At 43.0% G+C, this 27,976-nt stretch overlaps 1 protein-coding gene across 2 annotated transcripts in view; it reads right to left on the reverse strand.

Annotated features, from left to right (window-relative positions):
* The window catches only part of PRRX1 (paired related homeobox 1), a 70,043-nt gene extending 48,722 nt beyond the window's left edge, over nt 1-21,321 (reverse strand). The window contains exon 1 of one of the 2 annotated variants that reach the window (XR_015748735.1): nt 20,560-21,210. Coding sequence is in view for 1 of the 2 variants with exons in the window: in XM_026682194.2 (XP_026537979.1) it covers nt 20,560-20,803 (244 nt within the window). In the remaining variant the exon portion in view is untranslated. Of the gene's footprint in view, nt 1-20,559 lie in introns of both variants that reach the window. The other variant, XM_026682194.2, reaches the window with a different exon arrangement.
* Between the last annotated feature and the right edge of the window lie 6,655 nt (nt 21,322-27,976).

Consider the following 27,976-nt stretch of genomic DNA (forward strand, 5'->3'; position numbering starts at 1 on the left):
ATTAAAGCCAAATAAAACCTATTATTGGAGTGGCAGGCTATAATTCTTTATGACAAGGAAAGAAGCCAGATAAAGCAAATCCATTTCAATTTCTTGAGATTAAAAAAAATGAACAGTTCATTATCTGAACTTCTGATCCCTACTTCAAAGAATGTTGAATAATGGGAACAATTCCAGATGCTGAGATAAGGGTTGAAAGTTAGATATCTTGGAATAGATATCATCTGCACCTCTATAACTGTCTGGTTTGGTTCTGCAACCCAACAGGACAGACCCAGACTTCAGAGGATAATTAGGACTGCAGAAAAAACAATTACTGCCAACCTGCCTTCCATTGAGGACCTGTATACTGCACGAGTCAAAAAGAGGCCTGTGAAAATATTTACAGACCCCTCACATCCCAGACATAAACCGTTTCAACTCCTTCCCTCAAAATGACACTATAGAACACTAGAACAACTAGACGCAAGAACAGTTTTTTTCCCCGAACACCATCACTCTGCTAAACAAATAATTCCCTCAACACTGTCCAACTATTTACAAAGTCTGCACTACTATTATTATTAATCTTCTCCTCTCTCCTTATCACCCATCCCCTCCCCCTTGTGATTGTATGACTGTAACTTTGTCACTTGTATCCTTATGATTTATATGGACTGTTTCCTAATGTGATTTGATTGCTTATTGTACCCTATGACTATTATTAAGTGTTGTACCTGATGATTCTTGACTCTTGATGAATGTATCTTTTCTTTTATGTATATTGAGAGCTTTTGCACCAAGACAAATTCCTTGTGTATCCAATCACACTAGGCCAGTAAAAAAAAATTCTAAGTCTCCAATTTTTACATATATTTTTTCCCGTCACACACAGACCCACATACATTTTGGGACAATAATGCAGATATATGTTGAAACTGTCTGAACATACCCTTCCTTGTGAAGCATGAATATTTGCTCACTTATGGCTCATAGGTACAAAAACTTCAGAATGTGATAATAGTACAACTACTTCCTTCATCTGGATTGTTAAATATGTGATGTTTTCCATTGAATTCATTAACACTTAGTTGTGAGATTCAAGGAATCAGATAAGAGTAAGACAAAATGCAATCAAGTGAGATTATTTTTAAACATTAAGAACTAAAATGCTCAACCATCTTTTTCATTGCTGATCAAATTGTTGAAACCTGGAAACAGATTTCTTGCTGTCTGTAGAATTGCATAGAATTCTACTTTGTATCTTTATTTCTTAACAAGACAAAATACATTGAAAAAATAGGAAGAGACTATTTGCTCAAAAAGCCTGGAAAATCTTTGATAACAGACTCGTGAAGACTCCAGCCAAAATGACTGCCACCTATGACCCTAGCTACTTTCACTTCCATAGCACTATTTCTTTAAATTATCCTAGAAAGAGTTCTCTGTTATTGATAAAGGTAGTCCCCAGTTAAGGACAGTAATTAGGACCAGAATTTTCATTGCTAAATGAAGTGGTGGTAAAGACATCACATCACCACTTTGCTTAGTGACAGCAGTCCCAGCACTCATTGCCACTGTTAAGCAAGGACTGTGAGTTGTTAAATGAGTCCCAGATGGCTTGCAAGCAGGCCAGAAGGCAGAACTGGGGGTGGCTGCTACCAGGTGGGGGAAGGTGCAACCAAAGCAACTTGTGGCTTCCCTGCTGGCTCTCCCATTGACTTTGCTGGTGAGAAGCTGGCAAATGGCGATCATGTAACCATCAGGCACTTCAATTGTCCAAATCATGATCACATGACTGTGGAGGTGCAAGCAGCAGCCTAGAACTTTGAGGACCAATTATAAGTATCACTCAGTTCACACTGTTGTAACTTCAAGCAGTTCCTGAACAAGTGATCATTGAATGAGGATTTCCTGTCATAGAAGGACAGGCAGGAGAAAATCAGTGCTGTCTGTTTCTGTAAAGGAAAACAATCCCTAATTGGTTAGGGATTTGTTGGAAAGAGCTTTTTCTATTTTTCCTGGGCTAGCATTCAAAGCTTCATAGAACACAGACATGTCTTTGGTTTGTATAATTTCAAAGATCTGTCAAGAACTCCAACTTATACAAATATTCTGGTTGTTTTGTTAAGTTCTACCACCTCTGTTTTTCTGCAAAGATCCAACTCTGTTCCATTAGACCTAGTTTGCAGTACTGAGCTCTTATTTCTGTTGTCTTTTCAGAACATGTCAGTCTAGAGATAAAGTTTCCCCAGCCCACTTTTCTTTCATTCAAAGTCTCTGATGCTGCTTTTGCGCACTTTTTGTCCTCATGCTCATCTTGAATCAAGTCTGCGAGAGTTCAATTTAATTGGCAGGTAAGTTTCAGAAACAGAGAGTGATTAAAGCATCAGGCTAAAAACCAGAAGACCATGAATTCAAATCCCTCCAGTCCTTAGGCACAAAACTAGCTGGGTGAACTTGGACCAGTCACTTTCACCCAGCCTTAGGAAGCAGGAAAAGGCAAATCACTTCCAAGTTCTTGCCAAGAAAACTGCAAGGAGTTGTCCAGATAGTCACCAGGAGTTCAGACTGACTCAAATGCACAACAGCATATGTTTCTGAAAGACAAGGATGGAAAACAAGGTATCACACTGAACCCTTATAGAAGGTTTATGTCATTCTAACAGGTTCTTACCATATTAAGCAACTTTCTATTGAGAAGAGAAAAATCCTGTCTATATCTTTTTTTTAAAAGGACTATCCTTTTGTATGAATTCATTTTAACCGAATAGCACATATTTCTAAGTAAAATTAGAATTTAAAGTTCAGAATCAAATATTATACTTAAATAAGATTTAATGTATATTAATACTTCCTAAAAACATACTGAAAACATACTCTTCTTCCTAAAGAATCATACTGAAGTTAAAAAAAACATGAATTCATGTTCAATCAAACTGAGTTAAAATCTGTCTTTTTATGTAAAAAAGAAAACACTAGGAGTAATAAAAGTGACCTTTTGTGCCAAAGTATGGTGAAATATGAAACAGTTCCTGTTGTTTTGTGAGTTCTTAGACTCCAGGCTGAAATAAATGCAATAATAAACACATATCTGAGTTCATTTAAATTAATCAAGACATTGCAATTTGTAAATCTTGGTTTTGTAGCTTAGCATATTGTATGAACTAAACTAATTGCAATTTATTCAATAAACCATTGCTAAGCAATGATTCAGGTGAAATGTGAGTATCAGTGTTGATGTTGATAGTCCTTGTAATCAACTAAATGCTGTCCTGTACAGTATTAACTACTTTTCTCTTATGAAAATGTTTTGGAATGTAATCTTTCAGGAAATGATATTGCCTTCTATTTTACATTCATAGATAAACAGTGAAAAAGAAATGCTTAATTTGACAGTTGCTTCTCGTAAGTCTGTAGAGTTCTATAGTGCAGCAGGAATCTAAACAGTATAACCAGATCACAGACATATTCTATGTAACTGCAAACAATTTTCTTTTAATTACTACAAATTACTAATCAAAATATATAGTTGTTGGAAAACAGAAAATTGGAATGGTAGTAATTTTTAAACCAGTTTTAAAATGGTAACTGAAATCTGATGGACTATGCAACAACTGAGACAACTGAACAGCTGGTTTGATCAAGGCAGGTGACAGACCAAGCGAGGAAAGCAACCTGGAGGGAAATTTTGGATAAGTAAAAAGAGGCAGATGAATAGAAACAGATCTGAGCCACATAACCTAATCTACTGGAAGATTATCCAGCGCTGGTAATAAGCGGTAGTAAACTCTTTAAATTTACCATTTCAAATTGCTCCTTGTAGCAGGCAGGGGCAACTGTCCTAGTTTTATCCAAGAGGAAAAGAAAGGTTTTTGCAATATCATCTGAACTGGAAACCACACCTCCATAATGGTTCAGCAGGGTCCTGATGTGTTTAATCAATTCTACACACTGAATTCTTCTAAATGCAACAGGTTCTGCTCAGCCATTAACCTGTATGGCCTTAATTCTGCATGAGGAAGTCATGAGGTTGTGGGTAATAGAAGCCACTTCATCTAGATTGGCAGAAGTACTTTCCACCTGGCACAAATTTGAAGGCTAGATTGCTGAAATACCAAAAGATGTATTAACTATGACTGTCTCCACCTGTCCTTTATCATGACACAATCATTTCTGACAACAGCAATCTTTCCCTTCTTGGTTTGCTACTCTGACATTCTGATCCGCTCTTTAGCGTACGCCCAGCTTGCAAATCAGACATCCAACAATCAGATCCTGCTGTAGGAATTAGAGTAGGATAGAGTGGAGTCTGATGAAATTCTGCTCCTTCTGGGCTTCTCTGGGCAGCTTTGCATGCCCTACTTCCCACATAACATTAGAGCACTCACATATAGCAATTACACAATTTGGACAACAACAAAAAATAAATATCACTAGCTGCAGTTCTTGGGCAAGAGATGAAGGCATGGTTGTGAGATCAACATGAAAATGGATGCTTCCAGAGAAAAAATGTTAAATGCAAAGAAGAGGTATATGCCCTCCAGCTCATGAAGCACTTGAGTGTAACAGCTTTAAATCATCATTAGATCTACTGGTTTTAAAGTAGCATTTCCCCTTCCTAAATAGATATTGTCCTACCATTACTTCAAGGAGTGAAGTTTGTAACCGCATGGTACCTAAATCAAACAAATTAAGTTAAATATTAAAATTTGAATGCTTTGTCCTCAATTATTTTGTCAGCAAGGTCAGCTCATCTGTTGCAATTAGAAAAGTGTTTAGTGAGGTCTCCTCTGTTCACTGCACAACCTCCACCACAACCATTTCTTTCCCAGCCTTTGCCCTCCCCACTAGCATATTATTTCCTCAATTCCTTTCATGGTTACCTGCCCCTGCTACCTCCAGGTTTCAGACAAAGCAAAAAGAAGAAGACAGCAGATCTCCTATATTTCATTTTGCAGAGGAGAGGCTTTGCTCTTGTCTGCATAATGGTATTCTGAAATGCACTGTTTGCAAAAAATAATAATTAGGAATTAGAACTGGGGTTTTGTGGCTTGTCTGTTTGCCTCATCTAGACATGTTATTTAAATCTGGGACATATCAGAATGAAGGTGCAGACAAACCAACCTAGTGAACCCAGCCCAACAGAACCCTGATGTCTCACCTCTCCCATTTCTACTGCAGGGCCCTAACTGGCAGACATTTTCTGTACTGCTTGATCATCTGCTAAAAGAGAACTCCAATCAAACAGGGAAACACACACACACACACACACACCTCCCTCCCTTTGCCTGTATCAAGAGCCACTTTTTCCAGTCAGGGCAACATCCTTCATCAGTGTCTTGGAACAGATACAAGAGAAGCAATGGGAACAGCCAAGTTGATGCTAGTGTTATTTTAAATTAGCTTGATGCTGATGAACAGGGCTAGAAGGGAAAGGCCTTATCAGACTGAGCTGTAAATTGGGAAGATTGAATGGGGGAGACATAAAGAAATTAGACTTTTTGCTGCCAATGCATTTTCTTGTTATACACTATCCAAACCTGCCTATTTGTGGATCTGAGTGCTGCTACTCAGTTCCTGCCTTAAGCGCCGCCCCCCACCCCGTGCCAATTCCTTCGTTGTCTCTCTCTCTCTCTCTCTCTCTCTCTCTCTCTCTCTCTCTCTCTCTCTCTCTCTCTTGCCTTGATATTCTACTGTAATCCATCATGACATCATGCAGCCCTGGAGTCTCCAAGGCGCCTTACTTCATGCCACATTGCAGCTTCTGCTGAGTCCAAAAGGGAAAGAAAAATATCCCATGCTGGGAAAACAGTCTTGAGGTTTTGCTGGAGAGAGTGCTTGGAGGCAAACGTTTGTACAATTTGCTTGCTGAGGGGGAATCAGATCACAGGCCTCAGTGCAAACATGGAAAACCACAGAGATCAGGAAGCTGCTCTGTCACCACTCCCTGAGATATGGCCTCTCACTCTAGCATATCTCTAGAATAACCTCACCTTTTCTGCCCAGTGCTAAGTAAACAGTCTAGGTGCCAGGGCTGGAGGCCAAAAGGGCATGACTTACCATCCCTACACAGGAAAAAGCAAACCTTCATCCAAGAATTTACTAAAGGATTAGCTGTGAAAAGGGCAGAAAGTTAAGGGCAACTCAGGTGGACTGACCATGTAAGCTTCAGACTGTTCAGGACCAAAACCGATGAAAGTCCTGTCAGCCAAATAAGTGGTTTTAATAACTGCAATTCTGCTTCTGACGTTTGCATGCAATTCTGCAAAAGGACTCATAAACAAAAGTCCAAGAGTTATTATGACAATGGTGTGCTTTTACACTAAGTCAGGTGTGATTATAGAGGCATAATATTAATACAGGTATAGTTGCCAAGTATCTGAGTGTTGATCACATGATCATGGTGGATGCTGGAAAGGGCATAACTGAAAAACGGCCAATGTCACTTTTTACAGTGACATAACTTTGAACGGTCAGTAAATGAACTGCTGTAAGTTGAGGGTTACCTATACCTCAGGACTGTCCCCCTACAGTGCTGCCTTTGAATAGTGCTCCTTTTGAGCGACTTTCGATACTACTGAACATTGCAGCAAAAATGTGGTCTGCTGGAACAGGCAATCCTTAGTAATTCCAGTTCTTGGAATTCTAGTTCCAATACTTAGAAATTCCTCCTTAACATAACACTTAAACAGACCCAGGAATCATCTGTTCTCATGTGGTTCTGCTGTTCTTTTGTGATCAACTGATTCAAATATCAAAGATCTGTCTGCTACTTCCATTATGCTGAAAGGACTCTCATGGGAGATCAACCATATCTCCCCCCATCCTGTCATTCTGCTTCTCCTTCAGAAGCATGGTTTTATTCCAGGAAGAATTCAAATTATTTTTGACAGACATTTGCAAACTGTTTTCCCATGTCTCATGTGCCTTTTAAATTGTTTAAAAAATGAATTGGGAGCCATTTCCATTTAAAAATAATTTTATATGTTTATAAATAATTCTGAATAAGTATTCTTAGAATTTCTGGTTGACCATTTTCTTGTTTTGGCTTATTTCTGGCAGTTAAGCAATCATAATTCATAACAGGTGGAGCTCTCTCTCCATTTCTTGGGTGGTACTATTATCACCGCTTGGTGAATATAACACCTCCTCCAGCGGGGAGAAGATAAGAAAGACTTTCTAAAAGAAACAAATCGAGAAAGGGCTTCTCTCAGATTTCCTGGGGGGGAGGGGGGAGGGAGGGAGGGAGGGAGGGAGGAAGGAAGGAAGGAAGGAAGGAAGGAAGGAAGATGGAAGGAAGGACAGGTCCCTTGATTTTCATGATGCTTTTCATGTAAGCAAGACAAAGAAAGCCAGATTCAACTATGCCCTGAAGAATTTACAATATCCATATGTTTATGTGGTAAAGATAAATATCAGCCCAAACAGTTCTGCCCATGTTCAGCTTAGCTTCTGCTCAGAAAATTCATGGAAAAAGTTACCTCTGAAAAAGAAGTGAAATATTTTAACAAGTGACACTCCAGGACACTGGATTCTTGAAAGATTGTTACAAACTCTAAGCCCTTTTCAAATCTTAAATAACTGAGGAAAAATAAATGTTGCTTTAGGTACTTTGAACATCTGTCTCTAACCTGCATTGCAATTTGGGGAAAGGAAAAGGCTTGATTTGTTCATGGAGTAATGGTTAGTTTTGCTTTTAAAATGGACTCTTCCCTTGGGCTACCATCGTGGTTTCATACTTCATTAAATTATGCCATCTAGAATGAACACTTAGTGCAAATAAAAAAGTTGATACTCATGAAAGACAATCTGTCATGATATGCTAATTCATGTGTTGACAGATATTTATTATGCACTTTTATATTAGCGATATAGCAAATATTCATTGCAACATAAATAGCTTTTTTTAAAAGCATACAGGACATAAGCATACAGCAGGCTGGGAACGGCTTAAAAGACTGCCAGGGTGTTTGGTTTATTTGTTTTTCATATGAGGGATGAATGGAAAATACTTCTAATATAACAGGGATATATTTGTATTATGAATGAGAATTTCTCAACAATTAAAAGTGCAAGAAAGCCTACAGTTTTGTTTTTAATAAAACAAAAACTTCCTTCATACCAAAGATTATGACTAAAGATGACTTCTTTGAGATTATACACACCAGTGGCATTACAATATAGTCAAGAATATTTCCATTGCTACAGAGACATGTTTTAAGCATATGAGATGGGACTGAAGCAAAACAGAAAATCAGAAAGAGGTGTTGCTTTTGCTATCCTGACATTACTGACTTGCTAGAATTTATATTCCTGTTTGCCAAGAACGTCCCTCAACTCTTTTGTCTCTTGATATGTTTATTTAACCTTTCATTTTTAAAAGAAGGTATCACTGTAGAATAAATTCCAGATTTCAGCTCCTGCATCTTATTTATATTTTGCTCACAGGCTAATAAGAGTTATAGCATCATAACCCCAATCTGTTAGATGGGATTCAGGATAAGCTGCATTACAGGAAGATGTAAAGTAGCATTTGCTTCAGTGGGACAAAGAGATAGTTGGCTTCTTCTCTCCCAGGACTGTCCTTTATTAGAACTTATTAGAACAGAATACCCCTGAGCAAAGATCCAGGAAATTCAGGGCACCATCTCAGCTGGGAAAATCTGCATTTGATTTCTCTGTCCCAATCCTATCTCCCCAATAGCTATTTCACCTGGCCTTTCTGTAACTGAAATGTCCCAATGCCTGCTTTTAATTTTATTCTCCTTCCCTTTTTCTTTAGGTTGTTTTTAGACTAAAAATCTAACAGCAGGCTGTGTGTCCTTTTTTTAAAAAAAATCATTACACAATGCCTAGAAAGCAGTTGGTGTTTTTAATAATATTGGTCAAGAATCAAATATACTGATAAGTCCAATATAATTAAAAAATACAAAGTACAATAAAAAAAAATTAATGAATGGGATTTCTGCAGAGAGTGAAAAATTGACCATCTTTCGAACAGGAAAGAGTTTGCTGATATTGCCAGGTTCAAATCCAGCATTTAAAAATTTCTGATATTAAAACAGAGAGAGGGGAGTTAAATTTTCCTCCTGGCTTGATCCAGCAGCCCTGGAAAAGTCACACGAGCCAAGGGAAAGCAAATCTGAATGGAATAAAGAACCAGGCAAAAACTTTAATGAGAGAGTTGATCAATGGAACTACTATGCTGCTCTTTCCTGTTGACTATTTCAAAAGTGAAATGTTTCTAGCTCAAAATGCCCAGCATATCAACCTCCTGGGGGGGGGGGGAGTACCAAAATGTAGTGCAGAGGTGATGAATGCCCAGAGAGAAAATAAACAACTCAGTCCTCTAAGAGCAAGATATAAACTTGGTGTTTTTAAAAAAAGAAAATCTGGCTAATAAAAATGCATCCTCTGCTCATAATTGTAATTTTCTGAACACTGTTAAACCATGAAATGCTAATATTGTATTAAATATTCTATTTCTGGGATGTGAACTTAGTTTTCAAGAGGTACCTTTTGCAAAAAGAAAACATTTAGGAGAAGATCAAGCAGCCTTTTCATTACCATTGGAATGTTGCTGATGTATTCACAGGCTTTAAAATAGCATTCTTAAAAAATTCAGCTGATGCTTCAGGTTGGGTTCTGACAAAATGCTTACTGTTTTGAATGAGTTTCTTTCAAACAATCAGCATGTTAGTGATCTCAAATATTATGAATTTTTCTTTATAATATCCTGAAAGTATTTTCTGATTTAGTTCACAAAAGAGATGCATTACTTCACATCCTTTAAGATCTACCACAGCAAGGATCAACTTCTTTATGTTAGGCCTCTTATCAACTTCATCAGCTGAGTCTAATAATTTCAGAAAATATGTCTCCGGCTGCTAAGTCCTCTGTCTAACTTAACTAGCTGTGTTTTGTCAAAGTGCTCATATGTGATTTTTGACACAACTAGATCCTCCACAACCTTCTCATCCCCCTATCTCCTGCTTTCTTATCTGACAAGTCAGTTGTTAAATAAAGATTCTTTCGGTATTTCTAATATGTCAGCTTTTTGATTTGGGGGAAAAATTATACTACGTAAGAGTTTGCTAATGGTAATTATTATACTTTCATTCATAAACAGAAAGAATAATAGAGAGTTTAAGATACTTTCTTATAATTGCACGCATGGAAACAAGCCCATTTCAAAACACTGAAATAGGCTGCGTGTGATGCATTGGGACATCCCTGATTCAAGTCTTTATCCCTAAGGCATAAGAAAAACTCTTCTATCACTATCTCTCATGGTTCACACTGCACAGGAGGGATAATATTCCAAACTGTAATATTTAAGAAGCACTAAGTAAATACTACAACAGAAATATAAAGACATCTCAATGGAAAAAATGTTGTAGAGTTTAAAAATTACTGGCGGTTGATGGGAGAAGGTACAGGAGAAATGGAAATGCATTATATTACCACATCTACCAATTTCAGAGCTCTTCACTTGTAGGAAAATCACAGGGAATGAAAATGTTGGCATGGCCAGTGGAGAAAGAGAGTGGATATTAAGTTCCTTCACAGCAATGCACGATTGCACGACCGACCAAATATTTAGGAATGTTACATTATTCAGACAAATGAACGGCTCTGAAGTTTTGCTGATTTTAATGGCAGCTAACACTCTTTCAAATGTTTCAGTACATCTGGATTTTGGGCTGTGCAAATTTCAACAGAATGTATAATCTATTTTCATTGTAAAGGTGCATCCATAATGACAGTCAGGCACATATTATCATTATGGGTTCATTTTGATAACATGAAACAGATTTATAGCATAACAATATTACAGAATCAAAAATTATAATAGGCCCTAACATATATAAGTCATCATACCAGGTCAAGAGTAGCCAGCCAGACCGACCCTTGGAATTTCTGCTGCTCAAGAAAGAGTGAAATTAGTTATGCAAGATATGCCTATTGAACACTTATGAACGGTTACAGGAACTGGGCTTGGCTAATCTAGTAAAGAGAAGGACCAGGGGAGACATGATAGAGGTCTTCCAATACTTGAGGGGCCACCACAGGGAGGAAGGGGTCAAGCTATTTTCTAAAGTGCCTGTAGGCCAGACAAGGAGCAATGGATGGAAACTGAACAAGGAGAGATTTAACCTGGAAACAAGGAGAAACTTTCGGACAGTGAGAACAATCAACCAATGGAATAGCTTGCCCTCGGAAGTTGTGGGAGCGCAATCACTTGAGACTTTCAAGAAGAGGTTGGACTGCCATTTGTCAGAAATGCTGTAGGGTCTCCCGCTTGGGCAGGGTGTTGGGCTAGATAACCTACAAGGTCCCTTCCAACTGTTAAATCTGTTATCTGACTCTGGAAATGGAGCTATAACTGATAGTTGTCAATCATTCCAATTCCAGGTCCATGATAGTAAGCTAGGAACCCAAATAATCTGCTTCCTCCTTTGTGAGGAAGGCTGGTTTGACCATGTGAAGAAGATGAGTGTGTGTGCATCTTATTATGATCTCATAATTGAAGTTAATGGGATTTTAATTGTTTGACTTTGAGTGGATCCACCCAAACTTTACTTAATAAAAGCCAGAGGACAGCAAATAAAAAGTTCATAGAATGTCCAACAGTCAAGTTCAATCAGAAAGGTGTAGTTATAAAGCAAGTTAATGATAACTAGACTATGTTGTGCATTTGATATGTTTTAGGAAGACAAAGAAAACAAAGTATTTAGCATCACCAAGAATCGTCACATTTTATACTACATAAAACTATCTATCACACACTGTGTGATAGAGGCGTCATTTCAGTGTAGTTAAAATATTAGAAATCAGAGGAAGTAAATAGATTTAACGTGGGTGATTTTCAGGTGACGGAGCATCTTTCAAGACATACTATATATGACAATATTAATTCTTAATGGAAATAGGATACAGGCAACATTCTGATTAATTTTCTTGGGAAGGAAACTTTTTGCTTGCACACAGTCATGTTTTTTAAAATCTTTCTCGGGAGTGGTTTTCAGTCATAAAATTCTATAGACATAAGATTACAGTTTCACACTTACTATCAGGATTCTAGTGAAGATGTTCTTGCTACCATAAGTTTTCAGATACTTAACATTTGAAACTGTTTTCTCCAAGATCTCTAGGGAGTCAAAAACTTAAATTCCATCAAAACTGCAGGACAAAAAGAGACCCAAACCCAAATGAAATCAAATCTGAAAAATAAGTAGCTTCTAGACAGTGGAGCTAAGTTTTGTTGGCATATTTTATCCCGAACCACGAATTTTTTTAGACCAGCTTCTCCAATCTCCTGTTTAGGCTGGAGCATAGGAAATTCTATAATCCAATATCGTATGTCCCAAGAAAATGCGGCTTGAGCATTATGGACATTGAAATCTCGCCCCTGGAGAACACAATGTTGGAGGAAACCTATCCCAAGTGTTGGGAGCTTGCGGGGAGGTAGGGGTAAATGCCTGACTTGAGGCAACCCTACTGTTTGTGCTGTGGTTCCTTGAGTGTTTTTCGTGTGTTGAAAGACCAATAATATTCCGAAAACCCAACCGTATAATAATAAGACGTCTCTCCATACTCTGCTCTTTAATCGTGCTCACCAGCTCGATTGATAAACGTTGAAATCCAACGAAGCGGGGATTCCAACGAAGGATTTCAAGGCGGCGGCCTATGCACGTGCCTTGCTTTATCTTTTCTTTGCAAAAGTTGTTGGTGGGGGTGCCTCGGGCTACAAAACGGAACCACGGGTCCTCCCGACCGATCTGGTCCCTGTTTTCTCACTGACCCTCCGAACACGCCAGCCTTATTTGGAATTGTTCTGCTGCGGACTTTTCCAATCTTTGCCAACTTGGCTGAGAGTTAGGGGAGTTGCCCGACGTACGAAAAAGCTGCTCTACCAAAATCCTGAAGCCTGCCTGATTTTGCTGCGCTGTCCCAGCCAACCGCTATTAGAAGCAAATAGGGCTCCAGCGAAAACAACGGAGTCCCTACCGATAGTGGATTTCGCCTGGCCTCTAAATGTGAGCCTCTTGATCGGGCTCTCTTCTATAAAGCAACGGATCTCTGTGGAGGGCAATGGGGTAAATTTAAAGGACCACTTAACTCTTCCCTCTCACTCGAAGACAACGCTCTTATACCTCAACTCTCCCCTCCCCCAACCTTGGGAATTCTACTGCAGCGTAGAACTGGAGGGGGGGTGCAGCTTTTTGACTCTGTGGTGCTCAGGGGATCCAGCCAGTCTGGTCGCCCGTTTGCTTTCACCCGTTTGCCTTCACGTGAAGGCCCTCATTTCTGAAACCCGAAATGGCTGGATTTAAGCTTCGAGGCTGCAGTCAGAAACATTTTTACCTGAGATTTCCTCCGACATAAATGGTAGTGGTAGCGGTGGTGGCGGCGGCGGCTTATGTGGAAATAAGTTATTTGCCGGCTAAGCTCTCTTGCATGCTCTCTTGTGGTTAATCAGCCCCAGAACTGGCTGAAAAGACAACTAAGGCTTTTTAATTGTCTTTTCTTAGTTGTCTTTTACAGGGTTTCTGCTAGGTTGCAAAATAGGGAAACTACGCCACAGTAGAGCTCAATCTTTATTCTGTGCTGGGCCGATCTCTAGACTAGAGAGCACCTTGGCTACTGCAAAGTGGAACCCCGGGGCTCTGAATGCCGAATCTTATTAAAGAAATCAATCAAATTTCCCCAGCAGCTCTTGCAAAATGTATTGTTGGGGCTGATATCCTTACTTCGAAGGATTTTAACTTCATCTCCAACACCCCCGATATATCTGTGGAAACTTGTTGGGCCGTGGGCCGCGACATATAAGGCAGCAGATCCCGTGCCTAAGATTAAGACACCTCTTACTTGCAGAAGTAACAAGAAAACTTAGTAGTAGTAGAAATCAAGAATATAAACATATTAATTCCAATTGCCCCCTTTTGTTTCCGATACGTTTCACGTCCCTCTAGGCTAGGATCGCGCAGTGGAAACTACTTTTACCTTCGCCCACACGTTAAAATACACTTCGATGAAACCAACGGCTTGTTCTGACCTACAAATGTCACTGAAGTGATGTAACCCATGAGCTGACTACCTGGTGGTCCAACGTAGGGCGGACATAGCCGCCCTAGTTTCGGGGTATTAAAGAAGACCCCAATTCACACAACAGACTGCTGGGAGGCTTCCATATCGTTGAGGTTTTTTCCTCACTTGCAGCTGCACCGAGGTAGCCGGACACCTCAACGTATCAGGCGATTTTCACAATCCTTTAGCTCCTGGGCTTCCGAGGCACCACTTCACCCACAACCACTCGACTCGGCAGTACAGCCATGGCGAGCAATTAGCTTATAGTTCGCTGCATAAGGCGCCTGCATTCAAGGAGGCTGAACAAAGCAAATGCGAATTAATCACGGACAAAGGTATCGCGGGAACCCTAAATTTCAAGGAGTTTCCTTTTCACCCTTACCTCTTGCTGGGCGGATTCCTTCGGGTTAGGAGGGATATTTAGAAGAAACGGCGGACGAAGGAAGGAAGGCGGGACGGCCGAGGGTCTCCGCAGCCAATTTTCCGGCGCATTCTGGGGCAAGACTCGGTCTTTTCCTAAACGGCCGGCCAGAACACTAGCCACTGAACTCCGCTTCTCTTTCAAGCATGATGGGGGGATTCCGCGGGGCCCCTTACTACGACCTCATCAGATCCGTAATTGCTAAAGAACTCCGACTACGCCCGAGAAAGCGGGGTGGGGGGGGGGGGACAGAGAAGCCAACGTTCCCTGAAGGCGGCCTTCCCCGCCGGTGCTTTAAGACAAGGGGGACGGGACGGGACGAGTCCGGGGGCTCCTGCCCTCTTGAGCTAAGGGGAGCTTCTTCCGATATGTTCAGGACGAGACGACCAAGATAGCCCTGCCTCGGTCAATGCACCTGGCTGGGGATCGGCAGCACTTTGAAGTAAAGTTCTTGAGTGCCGCGAACTGAAAAGAAAGCGCAGCAACTCCCTTTTGGGTCAAATGAGACGTCAATGGTAAAAACGCGGCTCGGCCTTTAAAGCGGTTGATAAACTACCGTTGCGGGCCTTGAAACCAGTTTCCGTTGCAAATTAAGTGGAAAAAGGGGGAAATTATTGGATTTAGGGGAACCACGAGGTGGACTGCTAGTAATCTGTGTGTGGATGTTTAAAACGTATGTGCTCTCTTTCTATGCGCGTACTATAGAGCAGAGATAAACGCCAAGTATTTGTTATACGGGACTGGTGTGGCATGTCTGCCTCCCTGCCCTTTTTCCTGTGAAAGTACTGCGGCATAGTTTGAACGAATATTTTGGAGTGCTTCAAAGCGATTAAACAATTAATTTCTCTAAACTCTACCACCATTTACCTCAGAAAATCGATTCCGCTGATGAGAGAATGTGGATATAAATCGATTCATTTGGAAAGAGTTCAGCTCAGCTGTTTAGTAGTGGAAGTACTTAAAATCCCTATGTGGAAAAAACATCACTGGAATCAATGCAGAGTACCCATTTTCCCTAGACCAGATTGGGTAGCAGCCAAAGCACTTCTTAAGTTTTTTAAAAGGAAAATCGCACAAATAAAATGTCCTGCAAAAGAGGTTGGGGAAGTTATTCATTCTTAACCCTCTTTACTTAGCCCAACACACTGAAACTGCTTTTAAATCGCAATCAGTGGAAGTGCTTAGTTTAAGGCTGGATTTTAGTCAAGGTCATTGCTTTTTCACCGGTTAATAGATGAATAAATCGGATCTAAACAGCTCACTCAAAAACAAATTCACACTAAAAAAGGAAGAACCTCTTCGATCAGTGGAAACATCCAAAGTCGAATAACAATTGCTAATAACCAAGTCGGGAGCGGATATTTTAGAATGGTGGGGGAGACATCAGGTAAATGGGCACTCTGCCCCCCAATTCCAGATGTTTTTTTCTGACTCAATCGCTATCAACTGGATCAATTTCAGTGGGTAACCAAGACTATTTCCTAAAGGGCAAGCGTTCTGTTTTTTATTTGGACCACAGCCGGTGTTCTCCAGCAAAGTTTTCGTTTATGCAGACATCTACTAAAGCTGAATGTTGAAGGGCTTCTTAATGAACAGGCAGGAAAGTGGTTCTGAAGTAAGATGATGAACAGCACGGGACTTTCTGCAACGGTTATTGCAATCCTCCATCTGCACGGGTATGCTGATTCCTCCTGGAAAACTCAAATTTATGTTGATCTTGACAACTTTGGGTTTGTTTTGTTTTTATCTGAATAACTACCATGGGTACTAAAGTCGTCCCCCCCCCCAAATCTCACTGACATTGTGTATGCAAGGATAAGAAAACTTTGCAGTAATAGGCACAATAGGAAAAGCAAATCAGTCTCCTTCAGGATCTGAAACCCACAACTACATTTTTTGATTGGCAGAATCGAGAATGCCAGGGCAGGTGTACTTTGGAGATAAGCAAAATCCACCAGGTCCTATAAGATCCTTTCGATTCAGATATATATTCATCACACAGATAATCAACATAAACATTTTTTAAAATCCAGTCAGAGGTGCCAAAAACATCAGCTGCACATGTATATTTACGGGTGATAACTGGGTCAGACATGCTCTAATTAAAATGTAATTAAGTGAAATTCAAAGACACCGACTCCTTGTTCAGTGGTGCATTTTCTTTTTAAAAAAAGAGCTTGGATCCTTTTACCTAGAGAGTTGTTTGGTTGTTAATTGTCAAGTTGGTCAGATTAGCTTCAGACCTGCTATTCACAAGCTGATGTTTCTCACTACTAGTAGGTGAGAAAGCCATGCAGTTTAGTTAGAGAGTCTAAGCCTGGTACTCCTTCCTTAATCCCCCCCCCCCAGGAAGATGCTCTGCAGCTGGCTCAGAATCCGCAAGACTAAGTTAGGTAACTTTTCTTGGGCTTTGCCTCTGGGGAGTCCCGCTGCGACCCCAAGGGAAGACTCAGCTGCGCGATTCATCAAGAGCTAAATAATTCCTCCTCCTCTGATCAGGATGAATAGAGAACTACAGAGAGAACTGCGCCTTCAACCCAGTCTTATAAAATTCTCTCTGCGAGATAGGAAAGGTGAGGGAAGCTGGGAGGAAAAGAAAAGGATGAAGAATTCAAAATCCAGATGCGGTCGGGTCATTTTCATTCTTTCAGGTTCTCTGATTTAGTTCTTCGAGTCACAGTAGTCACAGTATCTTTGGGAAACTATCTTTTGTTTAAAAAATAAGTGATGGAATATCAACAAATGCATCCATTTATTCAACTCAGACTCCCCTCCCTCCAAATCAATTCCACCCCTGAAGGACGCTCAAATCCGCCCTCCCATCATTTTCTTCAGCGAGGCCTCTCCCCAATCTCTTTCCTTAAAAACGGGTAAGCTCCCCAACCTCTCAGCTTGGGCAAAGGGGAAGGGCTCGAATAAAGAGCTTCCTTTCATCCAGAGGAGGAGGCACCGTGCCCCCACCCCCAGGAAGGATGAGGGTCTTTCCAGAACACAGCAGTTCACCAATAAGCATGCCCGTTTTTGTTCGTTTGTTCCCCTCTGCCTACGGTGTAGCCTGGCTCATAGCCCTGTCCATGATCTTTTCTTGGGTGCCTTTTCCACCCCTGGATCTTCACCGCCACCATCTCTCAGAGGACAAAGAAGAGGCTTCTTGCTGGAAAGAAGCTTTACTCAGGGGCAGATTTTTTTCAAGGAACGTTGCGTCAAGATCGGGGAAACCCTGCCTTATATGGGGACACAATATCTGGCTTAGTCGATTGCCGGTAGTTGGTGAGCGCTGCTAACTGTCTGCTGGTGCAAAAATTCACGAGGTGGCAGAAAGTTAACAAGACATTTGAACTGAGTTCCCCTACACCGAAACCTTAGCAGGGCACAAATCCTGCAGAAGACCCACTTCACACGTTTCTTAATGGCAGTGCAAATAGGTAACTTTTTATCTTCCTAAGTCCACCCAACGGTCTTACACGTAGCCGTAAAACCATTGTGCCCCATTCCGCTGGGTCTCCTAATCCCACCGGGACATCCTTTTGTGATAATTCCCGGGGAAAAGCCTTACACCGGACCACTGGCTATAGGCCTCCTAGGGACCGCGACTTTTTCCCGAATCTGCCGGCTTTGTCGAGCAACTAGGGCGGCATAACGGGAATGTGCCACCTCCTCTACCTTGCCCGACTCGACGATTCTCCTTTTTCACCGAAATGAATGTACAGTAAAAGAAGTTGCTGGGAGTCCTGCTTTTTAGATTCTAACCCAAACCCCTTCGAGAATGGATCCTAAGCCTAAACCCTGCCGCTCAAATAACATTTCAAAGCGCAGACGGATCAGATTTAAGTCACCCAAGTAGCATCCCCCTATAAACTATAAAGTAAACGGGGGGGGCGGGGGGGTATTTTGTGCAGCGAGCTTAGATGGCGTTGAAACATTTCTCTGCAGCCGGACTGATTTGTCCTCCAAACTCTACTCTCTCATCCCCAATCGGTTATTTGAAAAAAGCATTTCCTTTCAGATGATACTTCTCACTTTTTTAAAAAAGTAATATCACTAAGAGAACCGCGGACTTCACTTCCCGGGCTGCCCTTTAACTCTGGAGAGTACCCGAAGTTATTCCTGGCAGAGTCTTTTTTTTTTAACGGCACACTGACAGATGGCCACTCATTTCTGACTCCCAATGTATTTATTTCCAAGAAAATCCCCCTATTTTAGGCGGGATTTCTTCCTTAAAACTCCTGAGACCGACCTGGTTCAAAGCGGCCGGCTCTGATCGGCCTAATGGCCAGGGCAACAGGCCAGGAGAGTCAGAGGTGAGCCGACTACATCGAGAGGGGAGAGGCACTCTCTGGGAACAAGCCGGCGGGCAGCTTTTGGAGGCAGCCACTCCCAAGGTTTGAGAAACCTGCGCGTCGCACATGCAACCGCTCCGAAGCCGAGACAAATCGATGCCGTTTCCTCCCTAGCGATTTGATAACGTTTCCTAACCACGGTCGCCGCGAGAATGAAGCCCGGTGTTGTTAGTGCAGCAACTCAGCGATGGTTGAATAAAAGGCTAAAACTGCTTCCATTGCTTCTCGTCAAGAAATGGCAAAAGATTTTGAAAGGGTTCAGTGAGAAGCATGGGGGTGGGGGGGTAGAGTGGAAGAAAGGCAAATTGAGGGGAGCAAGGAAGGACCTGCGAGACAAGCCCCTCAAAGCTCTGCTTGACGGCTCGAGCTGATGTCTGGAAAAGGTCTCCCGCTCCGGCTGGGTCTGCGATTTGCAGCAGAAGGGCGCGGATGGGTGGGAAGCAGCTTCTCTTGGCGGATCAGGAGTGTTTCCAAAAAGAGGTTTTCCGAGAACTGAGCGGCCATCTGTCAGCCTTGGGCCTACCACACCCCAGCCGAGGGTCGCTGAGGCAGCAGAGCCTTCGGCGCCGCTCACGCTGCACGTTTCAAGGGCGGACTTGAGGGCCCTCTCGCCAGAGCCGCTCACTTTTTGCCCTCCTTCCCTTCCCAGCTCGGCCACCGATCCCGGCCCGGGGAGAGTGGTTGTCTTTCTTCAGAAACTTTTCGGAGGGGCACTTCGACTCAGCCAGCTATTTCGGGCGAGCGCGCGGAATCGCGGACTCGCCCGGGAAAGAGGCCGCGCGCCTGGAAGCTTTGCGGACTGATCACCAAATGCTGCGCATGCTTACTTGGAAGTAAGTCTCTGGTGCCCGCCAATAATCCCCCCTCCCCCCCACAAACGAGGACCATTAAAACTTCGACTGTGGGGCGCGACCGGGTGGGTCCGCTGGAAGCTTCCTCTACCCTTGCTATCCCTGAGCTGAAGGTGGTTTGCATTCCCTACGTCCGTTTTTCTTGGATTTTACGCGGCCTCTCACGGGGCTAGAGCAGGGGTCTCCAACCTTGGCAAGTTTAAGCCTGGAGGACTTCAACTCCCAGAATTCCCCAGCCAGCTTTGCTGGCTGGGGAATTCTGGGAGTTGAAGTCCTCCAGGCTTAAACTTGCCAAGGTTGGAGACCCCTGGGCTAGAGGACCCTTTACAACCCGAGAAAAAAAGCCTCTCTCTCTCTCTCTCTCTCTGTTGGCTCCTCGTTGTCGTTTCACGCCTCGCCACAAAATGTGAAAAAAGTGGGGACGTAAATTTGCGCTTCCGGTTAGGCGAAGTCAGAATGGAGTAATTATTATTAAACCGGTCTGGATTCGTGAACGAAAGGAAATAAGGGAAACTACGTTCATGAGAATGAGTCCTAATAATAGGAGATATTTGTTCCTGCTGACCGGCAGGGACCGCGATACCCAAGCTCTGGAATGGGCAGATTTTCCCCTTCAAACGCATCGTTTTAAAAACAGAGCAGCATCGTTTCCGCAAGCGGGTGTCGACTTTAATCCTCTGTTTCTCCGTCTATCTCGCCCGGAAAACGCCGTGTCACGCGTGGGTGTACACGTGCGTGTCTTAAGAAGTCGGGTTCCTGGATCTATGCTTAAGCTGTCAGGCGAGCATTTGTTCCGCAGGCACCCGAAAGGGAGGGCAAAAGAACAATCTGCCGAAACGCGCGGCCGGCTGGGAGCCGCGGCTCAGACACTTACCGTCCGGCTGCTGAGTGTCACTGCCGCTGGTCAGTCCCGGCGACTCCAGGAGACTCCGGCCGCTTTCCCCGACGCTCTCGTCTGTCTGAGCCGCCACCAAATCGCCGGCTTCCTCCAGGTCCAACAGGTGGCTGACCGAGAAGTTCTTCTTAGCCTGCAGGCTGTCGAGGTTGCCGGGGCTCTCCAGGCGCGTGGCTAGGACGGCCGGCTGTCTCTCCAGGACGTGCCCGTAGCTGGAAGTCATGGCTTTGCCTCCCCCGGCCGAGTAGGAGGAGGGCAGCCAAGGCAGAAGAGGACGGACTGAGTCTCGGACGAAAGCCCGCCAGACACTGTTGCGTTCAGGCTCCAGGTGGGGAAGCCGCGCGGAGCGGCCCAAAGCTGGCAGTCTCAGCCGCGTCCTCGGCCTCCTCAGTCCCAGCAAAACTCGCCTGAAGCGTGAACCCCGTCGCCCGCCTGCGTCTCCCTAGCCGGCCGCGCTCCTTGGATAGCCGGCCGAGCAACTGAGGCGGGAGGTGTTGCCGGGGCTTTCCCGCCGACTTAGCGGCGCAGCGGAGCTCCTCGCCCGCGAGCTGAGGGCAGAGGGCTGCTGGGGGAAGTGCGCTATCTCCGCGCAGCTTAGCGCTGGGCTTCCCGACCAAGCGACCCTCTTGCCGCTTGTAACGGCGCAGCCTGGCAAGCCGGCGGGTGGGGGAGCTCCAGGGGCCTCGGGAGGGCAGAGCCAGACTTAACGGGAGCCTCTAATTACGTGGCAAAGGCTTTGTGCTGTTTCTGACGTTTCACAGACCTCCTTCCTTCCCCCGCCCCCGCCGCCTCCCCCTTCCATTCCGGCCTCGGCGAACCCACCCTCGCATTTAGGGATCCACTCCCCTCCCTCGCTAGCCGGAACCCTGCGCGCGCGTGGCCATTTCCCCGCAAAGAGCCAAGTATTCCTCCCCCCACCCCCACCGCCGCCGCCGCCGCAAGAGTCGAAAGCTGGGAAGCCCAAGCGGACGCCGGAGATGACTCCCAAGCCAGGCTGCTTATTTGCTTTGCTAATTAACGGCTGAGGAGGATTAGTTGAAGGTCCTGCCGGAGAATCTCATTTGCATGGCGGGCGGGCGGGCGGCAGGCTCTTCAGGAAACCATCCCGGGAGTGGCTAATCACCTCCGCTTCTCTTCTATTTTCCCTTCTTGCCCCCAAGTGTTGCTTCGGGCCGCTAAAACAAATGAGAGGAAAATAGAGCAGCGCGTACGGGTGTTTTGTTTTTTGACCTAACCGATGGGGTAAATACAATACAGGGTTACCCTACCTAGTCCATTACGTACTGGAGTGCGTCCCGACATGAATGGCTCAGTGAGAAGCTCTTGTTTTCGGCCTTTTGCTCAGCTGCCTTTTAGAATGGACCTCAGACTGGCCCTTGGCTCACACATTTTGATTTGGTCTCTCCACAGCCCCCGCCTTAAAATAGCCCTGTATACAGCAAATGGCAGCACCCTGCTGATCTGTACTAACCTTGAGAAAGATACTATAGGTAAGAATGCCCTGATTGGAGCTTCGATGGGAGACCACTAGGAAATCTCAGGGTTCTAAGAAAAAAGGAAGAAGGGACAACAAATTGCCAAGAAAGCTACACAGAAATCACACTAGGCTCAAGTCTTTACCTTTATGTTGTCACTTTGTTTGCCATATTAAAATTTGTTTCCCTCTTTTAAACCAAGACAGTTTCAAGATTAGTAACATCTATAATGCAACCAGTACTCTGGAGGTAAGCTCAGATAACCAACTGTGGTTCTGACCAACAGAGGTGACTCTGGGGTATGTTGGCAGCATGTGGGCCCGCTTCCTCCCCTCTGATCACTTGTCTGTGGGCAGCTCCCACTGCAACTCTTTCTCGGCAGCCTTTGTCCTTTCCCCTAGCCCTTGGTTTCCGGAGTTGCTTTCATATCAGTTTCCTATTGCCTCCCTGTTTTTAATGCCAACTTTTCTTCTGGTTTCTCACCAAGCAGGAAAGGAAAAGGCAGGAAAAAAAAGGTGGTCTATTTTATTTACAAAAAGAAGATGCTATTTTGACAACTTTGCATTTGCAAAGTTGTGAAACTGGTGAGAGCCAACAGCCTTGCTTTTCCTCTCTGCAACATCCTGAGTGTAATGAAGGATATTTAAATGGGGATGTGTTGATTATTTTCATATTTCCTATAACTATCAGTTTTAATATTTTTCCCGTATGAAGAGATCTGGTTGCCCCTTGACTAGTTAATGTCACTCTCTCCCTAGAGGACCTAGTGCACCAATTATGACAGGGCCTATCTCCTCTCTTGTGTTTCTGTCCTGGTGTCTTCCTGTAATGTATGGTCTCTGGATTCTCTGGCCAAATTAGAGTCTCGTTGGCACTGCATACTTAAGTACTTTTCAAAGATACCACTTTATGATTTGAAGTCATCTTCCTATGTGTTTAATTTCCTATTATATTTGACTTGTGACATGGCCAAGTAGAGTGCGTCTCTTCCTGCTGGCTAGTAAGACAGACCAGAGCAATAGAAAACCAATAAATTTGTATTAAACTATGGTGGCTCTGCAAATCTGAACCGAACCATGAGTGGCAGGAAGTCACAACAGAAGTGGGTTAGGGATTTGCCCTTTTGTGAGGGTATTGTTTTGTGTTGATACAAAGGAAGAGGTGTCAACAGCATCAATTTACCCAAAGCTTAACTCCTATCACTTTCAGTAAAAGAGACTCATCCATTAAAATCAGTGGTGATAAAAACAAGCTGAATTTTTGTTAGATCATATCAGTAAACCATGTAAAATATTTTCCTCTGCAGGGCATTTCTTTCTCTTTGTCCTAGATATAAATGTTGAAATGCATTATGCATTACAAAGGCCTGTTCTATTGCAGGAGAAACTCTCCAGGTGCCCACAACAGAACAGGAACACCCATCGTCTTCTCCAGCAGTCGTCACTAAGAAATGTCTTAGCTTTTATTACTGCAGGAGTCACGTGCCCATCATCAGTAGCAGGGGGAGCTTCATCTCCAACCTCTCATCTAAGCCATTTTAAACATTTAAATGTGTGGCACTTCCTAGAGTTTCTGAGGCACTCAGAGTACAATTTGCTTCACTCCTTTTCAGGACTAGGTCTGTCTTGCTATTTAGGGATGTGGTGCTTTTGTGAAGGAAATCCCCAAACTAGTCATAGATAGATTTGGGGGACAATCTATACCTTTGGACAACAACAATGAGGAACTCAGGAAAACCAGATCAACCGCAGCTACCACCCCACAAAATACACCTGTCCAAATCTAAAGGCCAGGGGAACAGGGAACAATTTGCAGGTGAAGACAGGATCCCCCACATTTCTCCAGGCTACCCTTCTGAAGGAAAACTGTCGGGGGGAAAAAGAAGGCTGTTTCATTATTGTTGCAACACCCCTAATTGGAAATCCCCTGCCCATAGGTTTGCTTTGAGGGTATTGGGAAAGGCCTAGCTATTTATGGTGGTCCTTTTATTGATTTATTTATTTTTTAAAGAAGCATTTTAAAGAGTTTCTGACCCAACTGCCAGAAGAGCCTGGAATGCTGGGGTGTACTTTTGATTACTGGGAGGACTGTGGGGGAATTGGACTGCTCTATTTCAGGTATCCAATGCTTAAAAGATTTCTCTTACTTTGCCTGAACCCAGAATCAGCTCCCACGTTCAAGCTCAAAAGAGGCATTCTAGAACAAAGGTGTTCCATTTTGAGCATAAGGCTGTGAGAATCATATGCAAATATGTTGATAGAACTGAAGGAGTAGCAGTATTAGGAATATTTTAAAGTGAGACAAAATCCAGTCCCTTCATTTTCGGCCAAGGAATAAGCTAACAGATAACAGAAGAAAATGCAGATTATTAATTTGTGTTCATGCCTAACATGTGTTTTCACACAAACGGAAGATACAGCCCACAACCCATTAATTATTGCATCATATAGTTTTTGTGTGCCTGTCCGTATATTAAATTAATGGCTGATTTGCCTGAAGTTGCTCTCTTGCCTAGTCAATTTTTACCTAGCAAGAAACTAGGCCTTGCATAGCAGGTCTACCAGCAACAAAAGAGCTGCAACCATTTCTGATTCTGCGGTGGATGGTTTTGTATAGCATGTGTTTCCACCAACAAAAGATCTTCATCACACCTAGTAATGCAACATTATAATTGCAGAGAGTTCTCATTTGATCTCCCATCTCATCAAACTAAATGCTTTTTTTATAAAGACAATTTCTTAAATAGGGAGCCCCAAAACAATGTGGACTTGTCCCAAACTGAGATTTTTTATTGTTAAAAATGCAGGTAAAACATGGACCTTCTTTCAGCGGGTTTGAGTGCTCGCTGCATGGGGAGAGTAACAGGACAGAGGGGGGGGGTGAGTGTGCTGTAAAGGTCAACCAATGGCAGGGAAAGAGAAGGGCCCCTGTGGTTCAGTGATAGGAGCCAGCCTGGGCTCAGAGCTGCCACAGGCAGGCCAAGATTTCCAACCCCCAACCCGATTTGGGAAAAGAACATCTGATGCCATCAAAGGCTGTGCAGATTGAAACCAGATGTGTTTCCCCTGGTTCTTGCCATGCATTTAATTAAGGAGCTCTGGGTGGGGAGGAGGCTGCTTTATCCTGTCTTCTCTCTCATTCAGGCTGTGTTGGATGCTGCCAGGCTTTTACCAAATTAGGGACAAAATTTCTCCAGTGCTTCTTTCCACACTCAGAGCAGAGATACAGGCATCCATCCTGAAGGCAGGGTCTCCTTAAACACCAGAAAATTCTCCCAGATAACCTTGGATACGAAGCTCACCCCCTTCTCTTCTATGTATGTCCTCGTACAATGAATGTAAAGGAAATAGTAAAAATAAATTTGGGCATATGCAAAACATCTGATACTCATTGGGCATCTACAATTGGCCCCTGGCCTATAAATAAACCCCATGATGTCTTCCCAGGACAAATGGAAGGACTGTTGGTACTGCAGGGACTCAATCTAATCCAGCATCCTCCTGTCTGCAGCAGTCGCTAGCCAAATAGCCACTTTTCTTATGGACCACTAACTGCTGCTGGGATTTTTGCAAAGAATGCTGATCTGAGTGAAATATAGACTGACTCGACCAATATTTTTTTTTTTTAAGTGGGAGCACTTAAATACAATGGGGATAGCATCTCGGCAGGATCCAAGTATGCACCCTTACACATAATGTAACCCAGTAATATTAACCTTGTTGTTTTGCCATTTCCAGGATTAGACTGTGTCCATGCCTATGTGACACTTACAAGATGTCCCTTCCTTTATGTAACTCTGGAGTACAGGGATGAGTCTCCACTGAATTTTCTTCTCAGGGTATCCTGGTCTTTTTTCCTCTACTATTTTTATTCACTGAAGACAATATCCAGTATATGGCAATGGAAATCCAAATTATTAAGCTAAGTCTTAGGATAATGTTTTAACAGACACAGTATCAGCCTCAATTAAACATTAAATGAAAATGTTAATTTCAAATAGTATATCACATTTTGGATAGTTCCTCTTTGATAGGTGCATAATCTGAAGGTCCTTCTGGATCCACAACTGTTGGAAGAGCAAATGGCTGTCATGGGTTGGAGGGCCTCTGCACATCTTTGAACCGTGTGTGAGTTGTGCCCATTTCTGAATCAGGAGGCTCTATGGTCAGTCATTCATGCCTTGGTCACCTCCCATATGTATTACTGTAATGCACTTTATGACGAGTTGCCCTTGAAGATTACTTGGAAGCTTCAGTTGGTGCAACTACAATGGCATGGGCAGTTATATATGTCCCTAAATCTGTGTATGTTACACCTCTGTTCTGTGAGCTTCATTGGTTTATTTATTAAAGATAAAGGTAAAAATGTTCTGTCCAGTCATGTCTGACTCTAGGAGGAGGTGCTCATCTCTGTTTCTTAGCCAAGGGAGGCAGTAAAGGTCAACCATGGCAGCATGACTACAGTATATGCCAAGATGCACAGAACAATGTTAGGGCTTATTAACTTAATTTAAGTATTTATGTTATTAAATTTACATGCTACCTGTCTTGCTATAAATCTTCAAACCCTGAACAAAATCAGCATTGGGATGTATTGTAATTGTCAGGGACTGAAATATAGGGAGCCAAAGACCCAGGAGGCCACAAGCTTCTCATAGTGCTGGCACCCTTTGGCTACATCAACCATATGGGCTATTTTAACCACGAAATAAGTGAAATCATCTCCTTAAAAAGCAGGAGGAAGGCCTACTGCCTTATGTCTCATGAGAAGGCAGAAACGGGCAAGGAGATACCAACAGAACAGCACCCAGAACCTTTGAAGAAGGAATAAAAATGCTAGATAAGGTAACTCTACAGGGCAATACCAGAGTCAGGCATTTCTGTCTTCCTTGGATTCGTTAATTGCTGCTAGATAAAGAATCTTTAGGTTTCTGCTGCCATCATTTATGCTGATAGCAATGCAAAAATAGTTTCAACCTGACTTCGTCCTATACTTCTCTTTTATGCAGCAGGTATACTTTTATGAGATGATGCCCTTTCAGAAATCAGCATGGCACTGCATGATTGCCACCCCCCCACCCAATCATTTATACTCCAAGATATCTCAAAGTAGCCAGAAGTCTTCTCTCTGACATCCTGGATTTTCTGAATGAGAAGTTGGTGTGTACTCATGCACAAATGTTTGAAATGGCATATTATGAAATCCAATAAAGAATTTCATGTATTTGTTCATGAGTCTGAACTCTCTTGTAAATTCTTTTTGCTGGGTGAGTTCTTCTTCCTGCTACTTATGTTAGCCACCAGCCCATATCGTTCCATTCAGTGTTATCCTTTCTACTTCTTCTCAGAGCCCCAGATACCTTGCTACAGATGGTGGAAGCATGGCAGTATGCTGTGACTTCCCCTTCAGTGTCTTTAAAGAAAAATCCAAGCCCTTCTCTTTCTCCATTCCATGCTCTCCCCTCAAGGTTTTCTCAGAGCCAAATGAAATGTCACATGCAGGCATACAATGTTACACAATTTCCATGAGAAAAACTGTTTTTAGAAGGGCAATTAGGAGTGGGAAAGCAGCATTTAATTCCACTCCTGTCTGCTGTTATTCTACTCCAAATTGCTTCCCAAGTGGCTTTTCCTGTCATGAGTTTTGTCAGGAAAAAATTATTCATTCAGAAATCTGGTTTCAGAAAAATCCTGCTTCGCTCTGAGCCAAAAGTTACCATATATCTAATTCTTCAATTCCAATTCTACAGTAGAGTTCCCCTTCCCAAGTTTAAGACTTACCAGTCTCCTGATAAGGAGGGATTTTATATATGAAGGGACAAAAGTTTCTGAAAATGTTTGTTTTGGCTAACTTGTAGGATGCAAGGCAGTCTCTCAATGCAGTTATTGAGAGCTGGCACATAGTAAGGCTGGCTTCACACT

This window comes from Notechis scutatus, chromosome 3 (genome assembly GCF_049901735.1).
Source record: "Notechis scutatus isolate UNSWTSFEM ecotype Mainland chromosome 3, rNotScu1.2, whole genome shotgun sequence".
NCBI classification, from domain to species: Eukaryota; Metazoa; Chordata; class Lepidosauria; order Squamata; family Elapidae; genus Notechis; species Notechis scutatus.